We start from the raw sequence: 19159 nt of genomic DNA, 5'->3' as shown, positions 1-19159 counted from the left end.
TGAGAATGACAGGATTATGGCTGATTAATAATTTACCCACGAAATACAGTCAAAACAGCTTCATGAAGTGTTACTGTGTGTTGTGTTTGTGTTGTGTTGTGTGTGTGTGTGTGTGTGTGTGTGGTCTTGCCTTGAACAGCTCTCTGGAATGGAAAGGTTCACACACAAGCTTTTCGACATTCCCCCCGACCACAAACGTCAGCGTCACCACGCCCATAAGCACCCAGGAGAACATGAAGCTGAAACCCACGCCACTGAGAGAAACACAGTGCACATGGAGGTTATTACAAAAAAATATATCCATCAGGCATAACATTATGACCACCTGCCTAATATTGTGTTGGTCCCCGTTATGCACTGTGTATTCTGACACCTTTCTATCAGAACCAGCATTAACTTCTTCAGCAATCTGAGCAACAGTAGCTCGTCTGTTGGATCGGATCACACGGGTCAGCCTTCTCTAGCCACGTTCATCAGTGAGCCTTGACCATCCATGACTCTGTCGCTGGTTCACCACTGTTCCTTCCTTGGACCACTTTTGATAGATACTGACCACTGCAGACCGGGAACACTCCACAAGAGTGGAGTGCACCTGCAGTTTTGGAGATGCTCTGATCCAGTGGTCTAGCCTTTACACTTTGGCCCTTCGTCAAACTCGCTCAAATCCTTACCCTTGTCCATTTCTGTTTCTAACACATCAACTTTGAGGACAAAATGTTCACTTGCTGCCTAATATATCCCACCCACTAACAGGTGCCATGATGAGGAGATCATCAGTCTTATTCACTTCTTCACCTGTCAGTGCTCATAATGTTATGCCTGATCGGTGTATTTCTAATATTTGTATAATTATCATTAATATATTATTCATTATAACGTTATATTCTCCTATGAAACGCCAGAATCTGGAAAAAAACAGGAATCTTTTTGCGCCTGTGCCACATGTCGCCTCGGATATATCGAATCCTGCTCCATCAAAGGAGATGAACTACACCGGGGTCAGACCAGATTATTAAAAGTTCTCCTACTTATACATACAGTAGCTTAACTGCTTAAATTTAACAGCCTCACTCACGCCATCAGCAGGTTGCCTCCGGTGTTGGACACACAGCCTCGAGTCGTAGGAGAGGCGTGTCTGTCAAATCCCAGGATTCCACACAGGAGGCCCAGGAAGTTGAAGGCTAAGATGAGCGCCACCATGCAGCACAGCGTGATGCAGCCAATCCACCTGCAGACGGAAGATTACACAAGATTTTACACCTTAGACAAAAACACAGTCCTGAACGAGTGAATCAATAGATTTGATCTTATCTTGAAATTCTTGACTTATACGTTTAATTTTAATTTAAAATGAAGAATTCAAATAAAGCAAAGCAAAACCATGAAAACGAAATATAAATAAACGAAATGTTTAACAAAATTACAGAAGCATGTGATGTTAAAAATATTTATTTTATATTTTTATATATTATTTTAAATTTTAAAATATTTTAAATATTTTTTCATTTTTATTATACATCTGAAATACCTTTGCTTATGTGCATTCTTTCAAATTAAAGTCCCCTCACTTTCATTATAATTACTCTCAATTAAGGAACTAGATGAAGTTAAATAAATATCTTCTTCTTGTAAATAGCACTTTAAAGCAGCTGCCACACAGTAAAAAAAAACCCAACACAACTATTTAATGACGCATGTAATGACTTTCTTTGGTGCTTATGCGTCAAATGCACGCCCACTTTGTCCCCGATTGATGATGTTTAATCAGAGCATGCTTCGTACGAGTGAAAAAGTGACTGAGTGATTTAATTAATAGATATTCCAACACTTGGAATGATAACGCTAAAACAAAAAAACGTTCAGTTCTATCTGCAGAAAAGCATAGGAAGAGTGAGAAGAGTATTATGCAAAGAGCGCATGCTTTAAGACAGATTAGACTTTGGGATTAGTCGGTAGTGAGCTGTTATCTCACCAGGCATTAATTCTGCTGGTGTATAACCATACAAAAATATTTTTCCCGGTTGAGTTTGTTCATTTATGCCTGATTCTGATGAAAGATTTAAGACATTTACGACATGCTCAGACACATCCATGGCTGTGAGAGTGTCATGGCTGAAGTACCTATAGAAGTCCATTTTGTCGATCTCTGGGTAAAGATCCTCGATCTGTGAGTGTGTGTGCCTGATGTAATTGGTGACGTTGTTGACTGTAGTCTGCACCGGAAACAGTTTGGAGAATCTGGTGATGTTGTTGCCGACCCCATCCAACAAACCTCGGACTCCTGAAATCAGAGTTCAGAGGAATGAGGACATGAAAGAAGGACGGGTCTCTAATGTTACGTAATAGAAGCAATACAGATTATCTGAAGCAGTGTGGGGCGTTTAGTTGTAATCCTTACCTTCAGCTATGTTTTTGGTCTGGTTTGTTACCATCGTCGGGGTGTCATTGAAGGCTAAATACCCCTGGAGGATGAGAAGAACATGATTCAGAGACAGAGTTACTGTACAGTTCTACTCTAAAAGCCATGTGCTAGAACCTGGAATAGTAAACATAAACCAGACAATACACTCTGAATAATAAACTCTAAACAAGTCTGAATAATAACCCAAATAATAAACTCTAAAAAATAAACTCTGAATAAGAAACATAAACTATAAATAATAAACTCTGAATAAGAAACATAAACTATAAATAATAAACTCTGAATAATAAATATAAACTATAAATAATAAACTCTGAAAAATAAACATTAACTATAAATAATAAACTCTAAAAAATAAACTCTGAATAAGAAACAAACTATAAATAATAAACTCTGAATAATAAATATAAACTATAAATAATAAACTCAGAAAAATAAACATAAGCTATAAATAATAAACTCTGAATAATAAATATAAACCATAAATAATAAACTCTGAATAATAAATATAAACCAAATAATAAACTCTAAAGAATAAACTCAGAAAAATAAACATAAAATGAATACTAAACTCGGAATAATAAACATAAACAAAATAATAATCTCTAAAAAATAAACTCTAAACAATAAACATAAAGGCTGAATAATAAACAGAAACAGAATAATAAAGACTAACATATAAACTCTAAACAATTATCATAAAGTCTGAATAATAAACAGAAAATAAATAAAAAATATCTAAATAATAAACTTTAAAAAATTAACATAAAATGAAAACAAACTCTAAACAGTAAAAATTAAGTTTGAATAATAAACATAAACAGAATAATAAACATTAAAACATAAACACTAACTAATAAACAAAGTCTGAATAATAAACAGAAAATCAGTAAAAAAAAAATCTCTAAATAATAAATTCTAAAAAATAAAGACAAACTGAGGAATAAACACTAAAAGACAAACTTAAAATATTAAACATAAACTAAATAATAAACTCTAAAAATTAAACTCTAAATAATAAACAAAACACATTTTTAATAAACTAAGTAATAAACAACTGAAATAATAAATTCTAAATATAAACTCTAAATAATAAACCTAAATTCTAAATATTACTCTGAACAATAAACGATAAATAATAAACTACAGTTTAATGTTTAATCTTAAAATAATGTTGCAGCTAACAGGATTAATAAGAAAAAAAATAATTAATTTCTCATAAATTTAACCATTAGAATTGAGATTTAAATTAATACATTATTGTCATAAATCTCATTCAGTCCCTGTAACTAGGTGTTACAGTTACACTCACTGTCCACTTTAATAGGAACACCTCTACAGATTTATGCGGTTATCCGATCCTCCAATCATGTGGCAGATACACAATGCATAACATCATGCAGATACATGACACCAGAGCTGTAATATTTAAGTGATAATATAAGAGTAATAATATATAATAATTACAGTATCCTTCCTTCATGCTGTATCCTTATGCATTGTGCTACTGCCACACGATTGGCTAACTGCATAAATGAGCATGAGTACAGGTGTTCCTATTAAAGTGAACAGTGAAAGTATACTGCATAATATGAGCCAGGTGAAATGGTGTCACTGTAAAGACAACGGCATGACAGATCCTGACAGAACAGTGAAAATCCTGACCACTTAAACCCCGATGAGAGAAATCACACAGAGGAGTGCTTTTCGGGAACAATTCGGAAGCTGGCAATTTCCACAATTCCGATATAGTGTTCCTGGCTTTCATTTAAACAACACGCATATCATCAAAACTCCAACACCATCATTGTCCTGAAGTACCTTGTGAATTTTTCTGCTGAGGTTGGTCTTCAAAACGTCGTTCACTTTGTCCAACTGCTCGCTCACACCAGGCAGCTGAAACACACAAGCATTTTATGAAGCAGTGAGCTGAAGAAAATCCACACAAAATGGCTTTCTAGCATTAACCTTTATGGGACTCAAACCAAATCTCCTTTAAATATTATCCTTTCCATAAACGTTGTGTACTTTCCTAATAATTAGGATTATTTTAAGATAAGATTTCTTAGATCTCACTGAAGCTAAACCTCACCGATGAGTAGTTTGCGTCGATCTCCAGTTGGCTGAGCGAGTTATGGATGTTGATGCAGACGCGAGTCACTGGTTCTGGTGATCTGGTGCACACTGGGTCATCGAGGGTGTTCGAGATGTTCAATCGGACCTTGTTCAGGTTAGACTGTAGCTGCGCTGTGCCCTCCTGCAGAATCCCCAACGTCACAGTCACGTCCTCCAGAGCCTGCTTCGTGTCCTGAATCACTAGAGCATGCGCACACACACACACAAGTTTTAGACAAAGCTGAACTCATGGTTGAGCGAACATTCATTAGGGAATAATGAAAGATTGAGAGAGAAACAGACAGAAAGACTGAATAATGTTCTACCTCCAGCCATGTTCTTTGCCTCATCCAGGGCAGGTAGCACCACTTTTCCCAGCTCTTCATGTATCCTTCCACCCAGCAACTGACCTACATCTACACACACACACACACACACACACACTCTCAGTTTACATCCAATGAAACCATCTACTGGTCAACACACTGCATCTACCATTATATACTTACTGTCTAGATCACAGAGCACCTGGTTCTTCGCGGTTCCATACTGAGAGATCAGGTGATCGATTTGCTGGGGAAAAAAGTCGTACAAAACTAATTTACAATCTAGAATTACAACAAATACAATTAATATCCATCCATCCATTTATCAGTAGACCTTTTACTTGTATGTCCAGCCATCTGTCCATATGTTCAACCACCTGTTGAATCCAGCTATCCAGTCACCAATCTATTCATCCATCCATCAGTCAATCATCCTTCTATTTATTTCTATGTATCTGTCAGTGTTTCTGTCCACACACCCATTTACTCATCTGTACATAATACTATGGATCCTCCCACCTATCCATCCACACATTTATCCATCCACAGATTCATCGGCCAGACCATCCATCCTTCCATCCATCCATCTGTCTGTCTGATCATCCACCCATTCATTAATCTATCCCTCTGCCCATCCATCCATCCATCCATCCATCCAATCATCCACCCATTCATTAACCTATCCCTCCATCCATCCATCCTTTAATATGTCTGATCATCCAACCAATCATTAATCTATCCCATCCATCCATCCATCCATCCATCCGATCATCCAGCCATTCATTACTCTATCCCTCTGCCCATCCATCCATCCATCCATCAATATGTCTGATCACCCTCTTAATCATTAATCTATCCCTCTGCCCATCCATCCATCCTTTAATATGTCTGATCATCCAACCATTCATTAATCTATCCCATCCATCCCTCTGCCCACCCATCCATCCACCAGTTTGTCCAGTCAATCGTCTGTCCACTCATCCATTCCTTCAATTTCCATTACCCAAACTTTCTATCTATTTATCTGCCTGTCCAGCCATTTACCCACCCATCCATTCAACTGTGCCTGTTCACCCTTTATTCATATCTTTATCTATTTATTCACCAATACATTCGACCATCCATTCTTTTAACCACCAATTCCTCCCTATATTCATCTGTCCACCTGTCCATCCAACTCAACCATCCACCCTATAATCTACCCTTTTATGTATCCTTTGATATATCATTCCATCCATTCATCCATTTATCTTCCAGTATCACTCAACCAGTCCATCTATCCAAGCTGCTTGATGGAGGAGTTCTTACCACCGGTGTGTTATTAGCAAAGGTGTACAAGTCTTTCAGGTTACTGTTGACGAGCCTCCTCATGGTCTTCAACTGAGAACTCAGGTTCTGATTGGCTGCATATGCACACAGGACCCCAGCGCTGGAGACAGAGAAGAGAGAAAACCCCCTTAAATTCCTTCTACATGTGCAGATCTCTAGATAATTCATGGGAACACTGCAAGCAAAACACCTGGAAATAACCAACCACTAGATGGCAGCACTCACACATACACACAAAAAAATCACCTGTTTTCCACATGCATTACATCATGCTCAGTGTAGTAGCAAATGATTACTATGAATCCCACTGATAATATTTTCACACATAGATTATTGATACTGATGCATCTAGAATGCTAATCTGTCCATACGGTTAAACAGATATTGTACGATTCCTGTTGCATATGAAGACTTCGGTTAATTTGCACCTAGTGCTACATCCTTTTGTATCTCAGTGAGCAAATTAACAGGAACCCTCATCTGTTAAAAAGATAAACATTATTATTCAGATGAGAGATATCAGGTATCTTCACTGATTAGATTTGAGCCCATTTAATTGAACATCTCCGCAGGTAGCAGCAGCAGAAGCTTCGAATATGAAGGACAGCTGCATTTTCATTGCTGTGTGGTGGAATGAAAAGAAAAGAAACACTTTGCGTGTTGAAAAGTGTGTCATGATCATGAATCAGGGGCTGCAGCATTAGCAGGCTCTATAACGGGCTCCTTTCAAGTGGAATCGTTTAGCAAGAGCAGTGACTCAAAAAAAATATGATCTAGCATGCTAGAAACCAGGGAGATTTTGGTCACTGTGTGAAATGGTCCATATCTGAGGTGTCACTGGTGCAAAATGAGACCCCTTCAGGGAATACAGATCTATAATAAAATGCCCCTGAATGATGAGGACACCACGCCTTCCTATTCGCCTGAGGTAAAAGTCACTCGTGTTCTGATCTCCGTTTATGCTAATGTTGGCAAGGAAAAAATTCGCTGAGGCATTCAGTCGGTTCTGCCCACTTAAGTGATTTATTTATTTATTTTATTTTGATGCTTTGCTGTTGCATAGTGTGTTCTCTGTTTTAATGATGATCTCGGAGATGCCTCAGGAGCTTTGAGGACATTTTTGACAGCTTGAATTGATTACAAAATAACCTGATTAGCTTTGAGTCAATAACCGTGTGAGAAAATGAGACATGGCTAGCAAGACCTCTTCAAGGAGACGGACGGACATTTTAACTGCTACGTTAGTTCGATTGGTTGCAGGCAGGCAGCCAAAACGAGGTTAAAGAATAGCCAAAATAAAAAATTCCCTGTTGTTTTGCTCGAAGATATTTGTGTTTTCTCAAAGCAGAGACATATTATTGCCAGAAAAATGTTGGCATGGTTACTCCAAATGATTTTTTTTTACCCTCACACTGACAGCTCAGTGTAACTAATATACTGGCAAATCTGTACTATCTAAATACAGTATGTTTTCAGTATGTATATTAGCATTTCTTCTGCAGGACACACAGGAACAGGACAAAAACAAACGTTTCAAAGGTCAGAGAAGGTGAGTCCTGTTGCCCCATCCTCCCTCTGGACATCAACAGCTGAACTCCTATTCACAAAGAGGCTTTGTTACTCTCCCTCTCTCCCCCTTAACGTTTGTCCTCCTTCCTTTTCAGTAAATATACTGTCTGTTTGGGCCAGCTGGGTCAGGAGATCAGAGTTACGATGGGAACAAAGCGGAACTAAAGATGATGTATGTCTCGGAGACAATTGGATAGGACAGACAACACGTTAAAAAAAAAGAAGAAAGAAACGCACCCGCTCAAGAAGAAGGGCACGCAATTCAATCAGAGAAACTCGAGACAAATTTTCTGTTCTGCTGGAAGCCATTTTGGAAAAAACACCACCACCCAGTTCCAAAATACATGTGTAAACAAGACTCGACACCTTATTACGACAATGTGGCCAGGGCAGGAGAAGAAATATTCACTGTCATTTTTAGACATTAGCTAATTTCGTCTGAAGCGGGAAGGGAAGACGTACCAAGAGAACATCAGATCTGAGATTAAACACGCTTGGTGTGAAGCCTGGAGGGAAGACACACAACTCATACAGTGTGTGGATTCAACCACTTTAAATTTCAGGCTAATCGTTTTAGACCTTGCGCTCATGTGCTTTAGGGTCATCTCTTGCAAGGAGACCTGACTCTTCATTTGTTGTCAATTTGACTAAATTAATTCATATTCTCTTCCTAAACTTACTCACTTTTTAGATACTACCTATTAATCTAGCACCTGACAGACTATTCAAACACCAACAAACAAGCTAACAATCTAGCTAGCCATTAACCAGCTAAATCATAGCTTTTTTTTTTAAAGGTATGTCCAAGTAATTAACACTAACAAGCTGTTAACATTAGGCTAGCTATCATACTATGAAAAACAGTAGTCATGTTAGTTCTATATCATGTTTTCAATTCAGTTATTAGCCTTCTAGCTTAGGTGTTACTGCTAAATAAAGATGCGGCAGGGTTTTCTATGCACGAAGAGCTTTTTCTATATCTAAAAAATGTTGTTATTTTAAGCTATAGATAGCTTAGCTACCCTCCAGCAGTATGTATATGACCTTCGTTGTAGCTTGACCGTTATAAGCTTCATGCTTAATCTATCTATCTAACTAGGAAGCTAGCTAACATTAGACTAGCTATCATACTGTAAAATACAGTAGTCATGTTTGTTTTATGTCATGTTTTCAATTCATTTATTAGCCATCTAGCTTAGGTATTATTGCTAGATAAAAAAAAGTGACATGGTTTTTAAGCACAAAGAGTTATTTTTAATTCTAGAAAATGTTGCTATCTAAAGCTAAAGTTAGCTTAGCTACTCTCCAGCAGTATGTATATGACTTTTGCTGTAGATTGATTGTTATAGGCTTTAAGCTTAATCTAGCTAGCTGACTAGCAAGCTAGCTAACTTTGGGAGATCTATCACAACGGTGTACTCTAGTAGCTGTTTCTTAGCTGGTTTTAGCTCTTACGCTCCCAGATTTGTGGCAATCAGTTGGGCTACAAGTTGAGAACTAGGCTGTACAAAACTGAATGAAAATTATTCCTGCCTTTTTTATTTCATAGCATTGCTTATCTTTGGGTTAAAAAAAGAGCACGCAACAAAGATTAAACATATTTGATAAGAACTAGAGAGAAGATGTAGGAGGGAATCACAAGCTTTATTAATTAAACCCTTCAAGTTTCAGTGTTCGTTGTCATTTACACTCACATGCCTCAGTGTCATCTCACCAGGATACGACAGATGCCGCTTCATTTTCTGAACTAAAGCTGCAAAAGTTTCGACTTAATTAAGCTGCTTCATTTGTGTTGGTCCATTGCACGGGAAAATGTGGCGTGTGGTTGGTGGGCCCGAGGCTCGTGTTTCCGTTGCACAAAGCCCTGTTGTATTCCCACTGTGTTCCCGCTACGTTCCTAGCTGCCTCAGTAGGGGCTGTTCGAGCTCAGGGTGGGGGTGAGAACCCCATTAAATGCCTTTCTAAACATGGGCTGACCCACCAGGTCTGGTTTCACCCAACAACGACTCCAGATCCACTCGCTGGCTTCCCTCTGGCCTGAGTTGCAGAGATGAAATGTGATCGGAGCGCTGCGGCAAAACAGTCCGGAGTCGGATCGAGACAATGGCAGTCACTGTGAGGGGACGTGGAGATGTACAGAAGGTGAAGAGTGACACAAATTTATCAGGAGGCACAATCTTTTCTGAAAAGTGAAAGATGTTTTTCTGAATAGTGAAATAGCCAAGGCCACTTTGGATTTTATTGTAAATCAACATGGTAGTAAGCAAAAGTTTGAACTCCCCGCCATACTTAAGGATGCTCCTAAGTGGGAGTGTAATGAATATGATTTATTTCTAATATTTAACAAGAAACCTACAATGACTAACAGATGCCATCTTTATTAAATACTTTGAAATATTGCTAAATTAAACGGTATCCTTAACTTAAACTGACAGATTTTTTGTTGTGTTCTGTCTAATCCCACTAGCATTACCATTTTCCCCCTCAGTTTCCAAATTACCCCAGCACCCTTGCCCTTGTGTGAGGAGAGAAAGTAGGCCATGGCAGCCTGGGAACTGAAGTGTAAGACAATCGTTTCCCTTTTCCATTCAAAAGATGAGGCCACAACATTCTGAGCATACAGTTATTTCTCTCCTTTTCGTCTGTAATTCATATTTTTTGACCTAAGTGCTAGAATATACTTACATAACTCCTGCCAAAGACCAAGGATGCATTGCACATCACTGGACAATACTAGCTAATGGATGCCTGATTTTATTCCACCCTGAAAAATGTAGAGTTTATGCAGAGAAATATCAGCTCATGAACACGACTGAACCATGCAGAATGTTGCTCATGGACCTAATTTCTCATATTTGATGCCACATCGGTTTAAAGAAAGCTAAAAATAAAAGCAGCCTTGCCTGAAGCCTCTTGCGGCGTCTGATCGTCACTCTATCGCATCTTATTTCTGGTGGATGACAGCATCCTTGAGAAATGCAAGACTTTTGTCTTCCAAGCAACGAACAGTCATGTCTGCATGCTAATTGGGTCACATCTTGATTTATTCAGTTGTATAACTGGTTCCTGTTATTTATTTTTTTTAAAGAAGAGCAGTACTACTGCTGCCATTGCTGCCAATAGGGTATAAAAACGAGGGCACAGCCGAGATGAAAGGACACCCGTTGAGAGTAGAGGACACAAAAGACAGACACTGAGAATGATGGGCATTGTTCAAGCAATCTGAACATCCTGCATCATTTCTTCACACGGCAATACACGCGCATTCTAGCCCTCTGTATTAAGCACCTCACGAATCACTGCATGTCAGTGAGTGATCTTATTCCTGGAGCTTCTTGAAGCTAAGAGCTCATCCATGACCGGACTGCGCTTTCAACAATGGCCTTTTGAGCTTCAGAGTGATCGTGCTGTAGCATTTTCAGTCTAGCTACTGAAAGACCAGCAGGTACTTGACATTCTTTCACCGTCGTCAAGTCTTTTTTTCACTCCCTGTAATTTAGCCCACTCCGGGTTGCCTCTCTGTCCCTGTCACTGTAATAGCTTCATTAGAACCACTGTGCCGTGGTGCCTCCTGGCCCTGGAGATTTAATATGTGTGAGGTGACTGAGCCCCTGATCTCCAGGCAGCCAAGGCTTGGCTATGGAATCTCTAATAAAGAAGCAACCAAATAGAGCCATAAAGCACATCACGTTCAGTTTTGTGATGTTGCCCTCAAGGTCTCTGTGTGTCCAGCCTTAAGGGCTGCACTATTAATGTACTGAAATGTGGGATCAGTAGACATGGTTCTCTCAATCTCCAGCTCAGTTGTAGCACCATAAAGCTGCTCATCAGGAACTCACGTCAGAGCTTGTTGCTATGGCAAGCGACACATTGCCAACATTATTAAAGACGTGAACATTGTAGTGGTTTTTGAGCATTGTAGTTTGAGAAATGAATATCGTAATTTAATACCAAACCTCTGGGAAAACAGGTACATCATCATAATTCAAAGCGAAATGCTAGACAAACATGGATTAGTCATCTCGCAATCACATCACACACCAAATGTTTCCTGATTTTAGTAAAAATCTTTAAGTTTTCCGAGGCCATCTTTAAAAACAAGCACTTGCCTTTAAGCTTGAAAAATTAAGGCGATAGAAAATACGGACTAAAGAATCTAGTTGTGTTTTTTTTTTCTTGTTTGTTATCAACTGAGATACCATTTAACATAAAAGTAATAAAGATTTAAGCATTTAATATACTAGATAGGAGTCTACATTACCAATTTTGTCAGAATGATAGTGTTAATAAATGGAGATTTCTCTTGATTTAACAGTATACCATTTAACGTTAATGCTGTGTTTACTTGCGGTTAGGATTTTGTGGCCAAGAAATACTATACTGAGGTCATGAAACTAATTTGTGGGTGACGGAAAATATTTTAGTTAGATATGTGGGTAGTTAAGTGGGTAGGCAGGTATGTAGAGAGCTGGTTGAGTGGGTAGATAGGTGGCGAGTTGAGTAACTTTATTTAAGGGGAAAGTTGGGCTTGAGCGGGTGGACGGATATAAAAAGCTGAGAAGAAGGTAGAAGGTAGGGGAGTGAGTGGGTGGATAGTCAGGATGGAGGTAGGTAATCGACTTGAGTGTAAAATTGCTTTGTTACAGAAGCACAGTGCAGATAAGAAACACAATACAAATAACAATAGTCCTGACAGACACCATTCGGCCGAAAGTAAGTTGACACCTGAGCATCACACCCTTATGTGGTTCCCTTCAAACTGCTGCATGAGTGAAGTGCACAATTGTCTACGTATGTTGCGTATGCCTATTACAAGTTCCCTTTGTTGGAACTAAAGGGCACAGTATAACAATGTCTCTGTACACAAAGAAAGCTTCATAAAGACAAGGAAGATGTGGAAGAACTCTCAGAACCCTGACCTCAACCGCTAAAGGCATCTGGGATAAACAGGAAGACTGAAATGAGTGCCTGACCTCATTAATGCTCTTGTGGATAAATGACCACAGCCAGGCTTCAAAATTTAGTGGACATCCTTCCCAGAAGAGTGGAGAAAAACTACATCTGTGTTATTGTCAACAGTTTTAGAATACACATTCAAGTGTGATGGTTAGGTGTCCATTTACCATATAGTGTAGTGTACTTATGAGATATAGCACATTGAACTGATCTTGATGAATTAACCGCCACTGTGATATTCACAGCTGCTCATTACTGTACAGCTGCAGGGATAATCAAATACCCAGACCTTAACACTTACGTGATGATGAAGGTGGTGGTGAGGAGAAGCGTGGTAAGCAGTCCTCTCTGGCAGTCTGCGTTTTTCCTTTGTCTCTGGTGCATCTCTCCTCCGCAGTTATCGCAGCAGCGGCACATGCAGAAGAGCAATCCAACCAGTGGCACGAGCACAATGAAGAGAATCCCCATGATCGCACACACCACAAAGCCCAGCTCATAGTAAATCACCTGCACAATGCAACGTTCCACTTTACACTCCAAAGTTGACTAGGTTATAACCAGGATATAAACAGAACACATTGTCTTTCAGGAGATGTGTGAGACATTAAAGACATCTGGGACTTTTAAGAGATGTAAAGACGGCTACGGTGAGACCTGAAAATGATACCGGTGTCTGAACAGGTAATGGTTTGTTATGGCAAAAAAAATCCCAATCTGAGGTTGATTTAATTTCATTGTTGAGAAGATTACTTGGGTTGATTGTGTATAGTTACTCAATAGATCAGTTTATCAATGCAGAAATGTTGTAATGAGCTTCTCCTTGCCTATTTTTGGGGCAGTTTGTAGTTTTCAGTCACAGTAGCCATCACTACAGCTGTCAAAAGCTAATTGTCCCTATTGTTAAAGCTAGTGCTAAGGACTAACGAAAGGAACAGGAAAGGGTAGTTGCTCATATAACAGGAAACATGACACACACCGAAAAAGACATCTGATATTATTTTAGAATATAATGGGTGTCTGTGATTAAGCTCTGCTGTCTTATTGCATTACAAAAGATCCAGCTCATCTCCAGCCAAGTTTGAATACTACACCGTCATCCCAGTTCGAAAAGTACACACCCTTATTAAAAAAAACTGAATAAAATATATATGAAGCTGGAAAAGGAATTCCCTTTGTCATGTAAAATGTAAGAGCGGTGTTATAATGAATCAAATTTAAGCGATGAGAGCTAGCCGCTTAGCCAGACGGTGTGAAGGAGCCGCTGGAAGCTTGCCAGGCTCTAGACTCCAGGTTTCTTGGTCTGCCCGTCTGTCTGACATTAATCTAGTTTTACATTCCCATAAAACATTCACGTCTCTCAGGCCAAGGTGAGATCAGGAAGCTGAGCTGTTCAAGTAAATGAATTCATAGCAAATGGATGTTTTAAGCTCTGGCCCTCAGACATGCATCACTTTAATGTAGCATGAACAAGAGCGCACGTCTTCAATAAAATAAGTTGACTATCCATCACTGTTTGGAAGAGCAAAAGCAACTTCAGTTCTCCGTCGCAGTACCAGGCTAGTTCTTGAGTCTACTTCTGAGGTGGGGATTAGAGAAGTACTGACCAAACTCACTGCAGAGATTGAGTCATTCCCTCTGAAATTCCCTGTAACTGAATAAGTCTGGTGAACTTTTTTTTTTAAAGGTTGGGGTATTAGCATGGCTGAGCTAAAAATAGCAAACGCTTTTTTTTCACAAAAAGGTTTACAGAAAAGGATCTCGGTGACCATTTGGTTCAAGTGACCCCGTGCTGCAAAGCTGCAGCACATATTTGTGTGTAATAACATTAATGGTTGGATCTACCTTTGGAGAATTACAACAATACTAATAGCTTAGACCAGGGGTGTCCGATCTTATCCGCAAAGACCCAGTGTTGGTGCAGGTTTTCACACCAATCAAGCAGGAGCCACATCTGATTCGACTTCTTTAATCAGATCAATTGATCTTGGATTTCAATAGACTCAGGTGTGGCTTCTGCTTGGCTGGAATAAAAGCCTGCCCACACACCGGACCTTTCCGAATTCGATTGGACACTTCTGGCTTAGACAGTGACTTAGAGGTGTAGAACATTTTTAAGTGAAAAAAATGCTCATAAATAAAGTATGTGGAAGAAGTAGATATATCACATGTTGTTGTTGTTTCGGCTGCTCTCTGTTCGGGGTTGCTGCATCGGATCATTTAGTCCGCATGTTTTGGTTTGGCACAGCTTTCACGCCGGATGCCCTTCCTGACGCAACCCTCCCATTTTATCTGGGTTTGTGACCGGCACTGAGAGTTAACTCTTCAGTGGCTGGGTTAGCTCCCTGCCTGGGAATCTAACCCGGGCTGAGGCAATGAGAATGCCGGATCCTGTCGCTGGACCACCAGGAGACTTAATTAGATACATCCCATAGGATGCTGTAATGTAACCACTAATGACCAGTTCCTCCATTTAAAGGATACAAACAAACTGGTCATAAAACATTTAACATGAACACAGAAATAAATGCTGGCAGAGAGAGGCAGGGAGAAGTATAAAGCTATGGCCATTTGAAGGAGCATAGCCTCAGTAATTGTAAGTAATTGAGACTAGAATGTCCATTAGGACTGGGATCCCACGGGACTAAACGAGAAACCACAAGCACAGGTAGGATTTACTTTCACGTGGGCGAAGCGCTGGCCTTCATATATCAAGCTTGTTTCCGTGGCACTGTGCACTTATGTTGTGCATTCATTCTTCTACATTAACTGCTTTATTCTGGTCAGGGACACTGTGGTTTATATTATTAATCTGTTTACATGTAGGAAACCAGACCTAAGTAAATTCATTAAAAAATATTGAAGGTGGATAACAACCAAAATAATAACCACGGGAGTGGGTGAGATTAGTCACACTTTCTGTGGGAGCTGAAAGGACACTCAGTGTTTTGGTGGAAGGAGGCAGCTCACGCACAATGATGTTGTGGGAAGGCACGTAGTCAGTGCCAGAGTATCTGCAGGGAAGGGAAAATATGTTTCTGTGGAGATAGGAGAGCTTTGTAGGAGTTTCTGCTTAAGCAGGCATTTGCAATCATTGTAGCTGAGAGAACTGGCTGGTACAGGATACATTTCTTTGTGTTAAGCTGATATGGTAGCAGTTTCAGCAGACCTAGTCATAGTATCACAGACTGCCAGGCACAGTCATTACTCATTATATGGCCAAAGATTTGTTCACTTCACCATCACACCAGTGGTGGTGCATTAATTCCTTAAGTGAAACTGGCACTGGAAGTGGCCTAAACATGCTCCAGCATGAAAATACCCTTGTGCACAAAGCAAGCTTGATAGTTTGCCAAGGTTGGAATAGAAGAACTTGAGTGGCTTTCATAGAGCCCTGACCTCAACATTGAGCTTGGAGATTTACTGGAGTGCCAATTGTACCCCAGGTCTCTTAGACAGACAGCAGTCTTGGGCAAATCCCCACAGGCCATGGTCCAAAATCTAGTGGAAACCCTTTTCAGAAGAATGGAGTTTATTATAACAGCAAAGGGGGACTAACACTTTTAAAGAGTACATATTGGTGCAACGGTCAGGTAGTGGCCATATACATCAGGCATGGTCAGAGTAAGACTGAAGGCAGACATGGTCAGAACTTCTACAGGACAAGAATATTAACAGTATCTGCAAGACAAGGTCAGTGTATCTCTGGGAGAAGTTGGGAGGTGGGTGAAAAAAGTTAAATACACAGCTCTACATTCTAGACATCACCACATTTGTGACACAAAAGAGTATATACATGTGTAAATATATACACCAAAGACCTTAATGCAGACCTTGAAAAGAAAAGGCATTAAGAGGGAAAATCAGTGAGCTACAAGCAAAAGGTAAAGACTGAGGAAGTCAAGTGGTATTATAATATTAGGGTGCAGGGTGATAAAGGTCAACTGAAGGATGATAAGGGTGCTGGCTTCAGTGCACACTTTACCTGCAGTGTCAGAACAATGTTCTCTGGCTGGGGATAGCCAGATGATGAGAAGCATGCAGAAAAAGCAAAAAGGACACAGGGGAAAAAGAGCACAAAAGATGATCAGAAAAAAGCAACAGGTAGATAACAAGGCAAACAAAGCACTTAAGAACCAGGATCAAGATAATATAGTAATACTGTGCTGGGATAAGTACCAACAATTTATTTGAATGTAAATAAATTCAATCTGTGCACTAGGTTCGAGAGAATTGATAATATGTAAAACTCCCCATTCTTAAGTGTGCCAAGGCGATGGGCATATAACCAAATAAAATGAGTGAACATGGCTGCAGAGGAATCATGGCACCTCTTACAGCTTGTAAAGACAAGACAAAATGGAGCTGTACAGACAGGTTACACTGTTTATCTCGGAATCTCTGTTACACCTCGTACGTTCCCAGATCTCAGCTTCAAAAGTGGGTGGATGCTTGCTAATGAAACAACTAATAGATTCTTCTTGTGCTCGCTGCCAAAAAACAATTACCTCTTGCAGCACAGTCGGTATAACGAGGATGGAAAGACTCTCTCTTCGGATATCACAATTAATTAATAGCCTGCTGAAGAGCTGACATGGGCAAGACAATGTCTCTCAGCTCGACTACCTGTACAGCACACACACTTACCTTCTGGTACTCAGACTTGATGGCTCCGAACTTGTCCTTTGCCACTTGGATGACGAGATCTGCAATGACAGGGGAGAACAGTGTTTGTTTCGATGCATAGAGGATTCACAGATGATGAGTGCTGACCAGATGCTTTGTGACTGTTGCAACAGCTTTAACAGCTGCAGAATCCATGTGAAGCTGCAGGCTACACATGGATTTGGAAAATAGAGGCTTACAGCGAAGTCAAAATGTTTTGGAAGTGTTTCATCTGAGAGTAGAGAGTAGGCTAGAGCCTGGTGCCAGATATAAAGAGTCCCTGACCTCAGTCACTATTCATACTGGCAGTGGCATCCTGCAGGATGAAACAAAACATAGGACTGAAAGGTTTTTACTTTTATACAAGTGGAAGCAGGCTATCACAATACAGTTCTTGTGAGACAAAGAAAGGACACTTTCATTAACATAGGGGTGTACTGGACCCTGTAGGTTGCTTGTTGCTTGTGTTTCACCACATAGATGAATTTCAGTAAATTTTGGTCATAGTTGTTTAATTTAATGATTTATATTTTAGGACATTTTGATTAGAAAATATTCTGGACAGGTCAAACCTCCTGCAGAGGCAAGTCAAAACTTCTGTGAGAGCAAAACTAATTGGTCAAACATTTGATTGGTCAAACTTTCCTGTAGAAGTGGGTGGAAATATTCAGGAGCAGATGGTACTGATCAGACTTTTTCTGGAAGCAAATTGGTCTGGTCAAACTGTCTGTGGAGGCAAACAGGCTTGGCCAAAATTGATGTGACTGGTGGGAGTGGACAGGATCGGACTAACCCCCTTTGGGCACAGGTTCAATGTGGCAAACTTCCAAAATGGATGGGATTGGAGTAACTTATTGTGGGATTAAAAGGATGGGCTAAACCTTTTGTTTGCACTGGGAGGACTGGTCAAACTTCCTGTAGGAGCTTGAGGGATTGGCAAACGTTCAGCAGTAGTGGATGTATTATGGGAGCAGATGTGATTGGTCGATTAGTTCTTGGGAGTAGATCTGATTGGTCAAAATTTCTGCGGGAGCAGATCTAATCAGTCGAACTTTCTGTGGGTGTAGATGTGATTGGTCAAGCTTTTTGAAGGAATGGTTGGGATCAGACAAACTTTCTGTTTGAGTACATGGGATAAGTCAAATTTCATAGGAAAGTTATTATGATTTCAACAGATACTCAGTCATTCCACATGGTAAAGTGCAGTCTGTGTCATCCATGCAAACTGAGATGATGAATACAGTGCTGTGTCAGCCAACTGCACAGCCGCTGCTATACTGATGATGCCTGTTCAACAGAATAAATCTGAACCCATTCTAAACTAATCTTCCTGGCAGATATAAGCAATGGCCAGCCCGAAGGCAACAAATGTTTTGGAAAGCGTGTCAGATGCTGGTTTAATGGTTGTCCTAGGCCATGACACAAATCGGCATTAGACACTATGCTTATATCATTCTCAATGCATTCCCTTCCATCACTGATTGTAGGTCCAAATTGCTGGAAATGAATGCACCATGTGCAACATGCACTACAGGATGGACACCAGACAGAACGACATGTGTGGAAAACATAGAGATAAACAACAGCAGTTTCCTCTCGATTTGGTGCAATGCAGGACTCCTCCGTTGAAACATGAAGTGCTGCGGGAAGAGAAATGCTAATGCACAACGCCGCTAACAAGTGAGATTCTGACAGCCACATGTTCTGTACTCCTACTCTTCGATTCTCCTTCAAGGATGCTCAGTTCATTATTCAACCTCAGCACTGATGGAACAAGGAA

The 19159-nt window shown here is 39.9% G+C and overlaps 1 protein-coding gene across 12 annotated transcripts in view; it reads right to left on the bottom strand.

The window, feature by feature from the left end:
- Positions 1–19159, bottom strand: part of prom1a (prominin 1a) — a 67494-nt gene that overhangs the window by 23648 nt on the left and 24687 nt on the right. For 7 of the 12 annotated variants that reach the window (XM_058396528.1, XM_058396527.1, XM_058396526.1 and 4 more), the window contains 12 exons: positions 17362–17420; positions 16700–16726; positions 13019–13224; positions 6172–6292; positions 5047–5110; positions 4864–4953; positions 4515–4738; positions 4244–4318; positions 2399–2462; positions 2122–2281; positions 1076–1228; positions 131–254 (listed from right to left, as the gene is read on the bottom strand). In XM_058396528.1, coding sequence (XP_058252511.1) covers positions 131–254; positions 1076–1228; positions 2122–2281; positions 2399–2462; positions 4244–4318; positions 4515–4738; positions 4864–4953; positions 5047–5110; positions 6172–6292; positions 13019–13224; positions 16700–16726; positions 17362–17420 — 1367 coding nt within the window. The remainder of the gene's footprint in view (positions 1–130; positions 255–1075; positions 1229–2121; positions 2282–2398; positions 2463–4243; positions 4319–4514; positions 4739–4863; positions 4954–5046; positions 5111–6171; positions 6293–13018; positions 13225–16699; positions 16727–17361; positions 17421–19159) is intronic. The other 5 variants (XM_058396519.1, XM_058396523.1, XM_058396520.1 and 2 more) reach the window with 1 other exon arrangement.

Source organism: Hemibagrus wyckioides, linkage group LG08 (genome assembly GCF_019097595.1).
Source record: "Hemibagrus wyckioides isolate EC202008001 linkage group LG08, SWU_Hwy_1.0, whole genome shotgun sequence".
In the NCBI taxonomy this organism is placed as follows: domain Eukaryota; kingdom Metazoa; phylum Chordata; class Actinopteri; order Siluriformes; family Bagridae; genus Hemibagrus; species Hemibagrus wyckioides.
The sequence above is the reverse complement of the archived record's forward strand: the minus strand, read 5'-3'. Positions and strand labels throughout refer to the sequence as shown.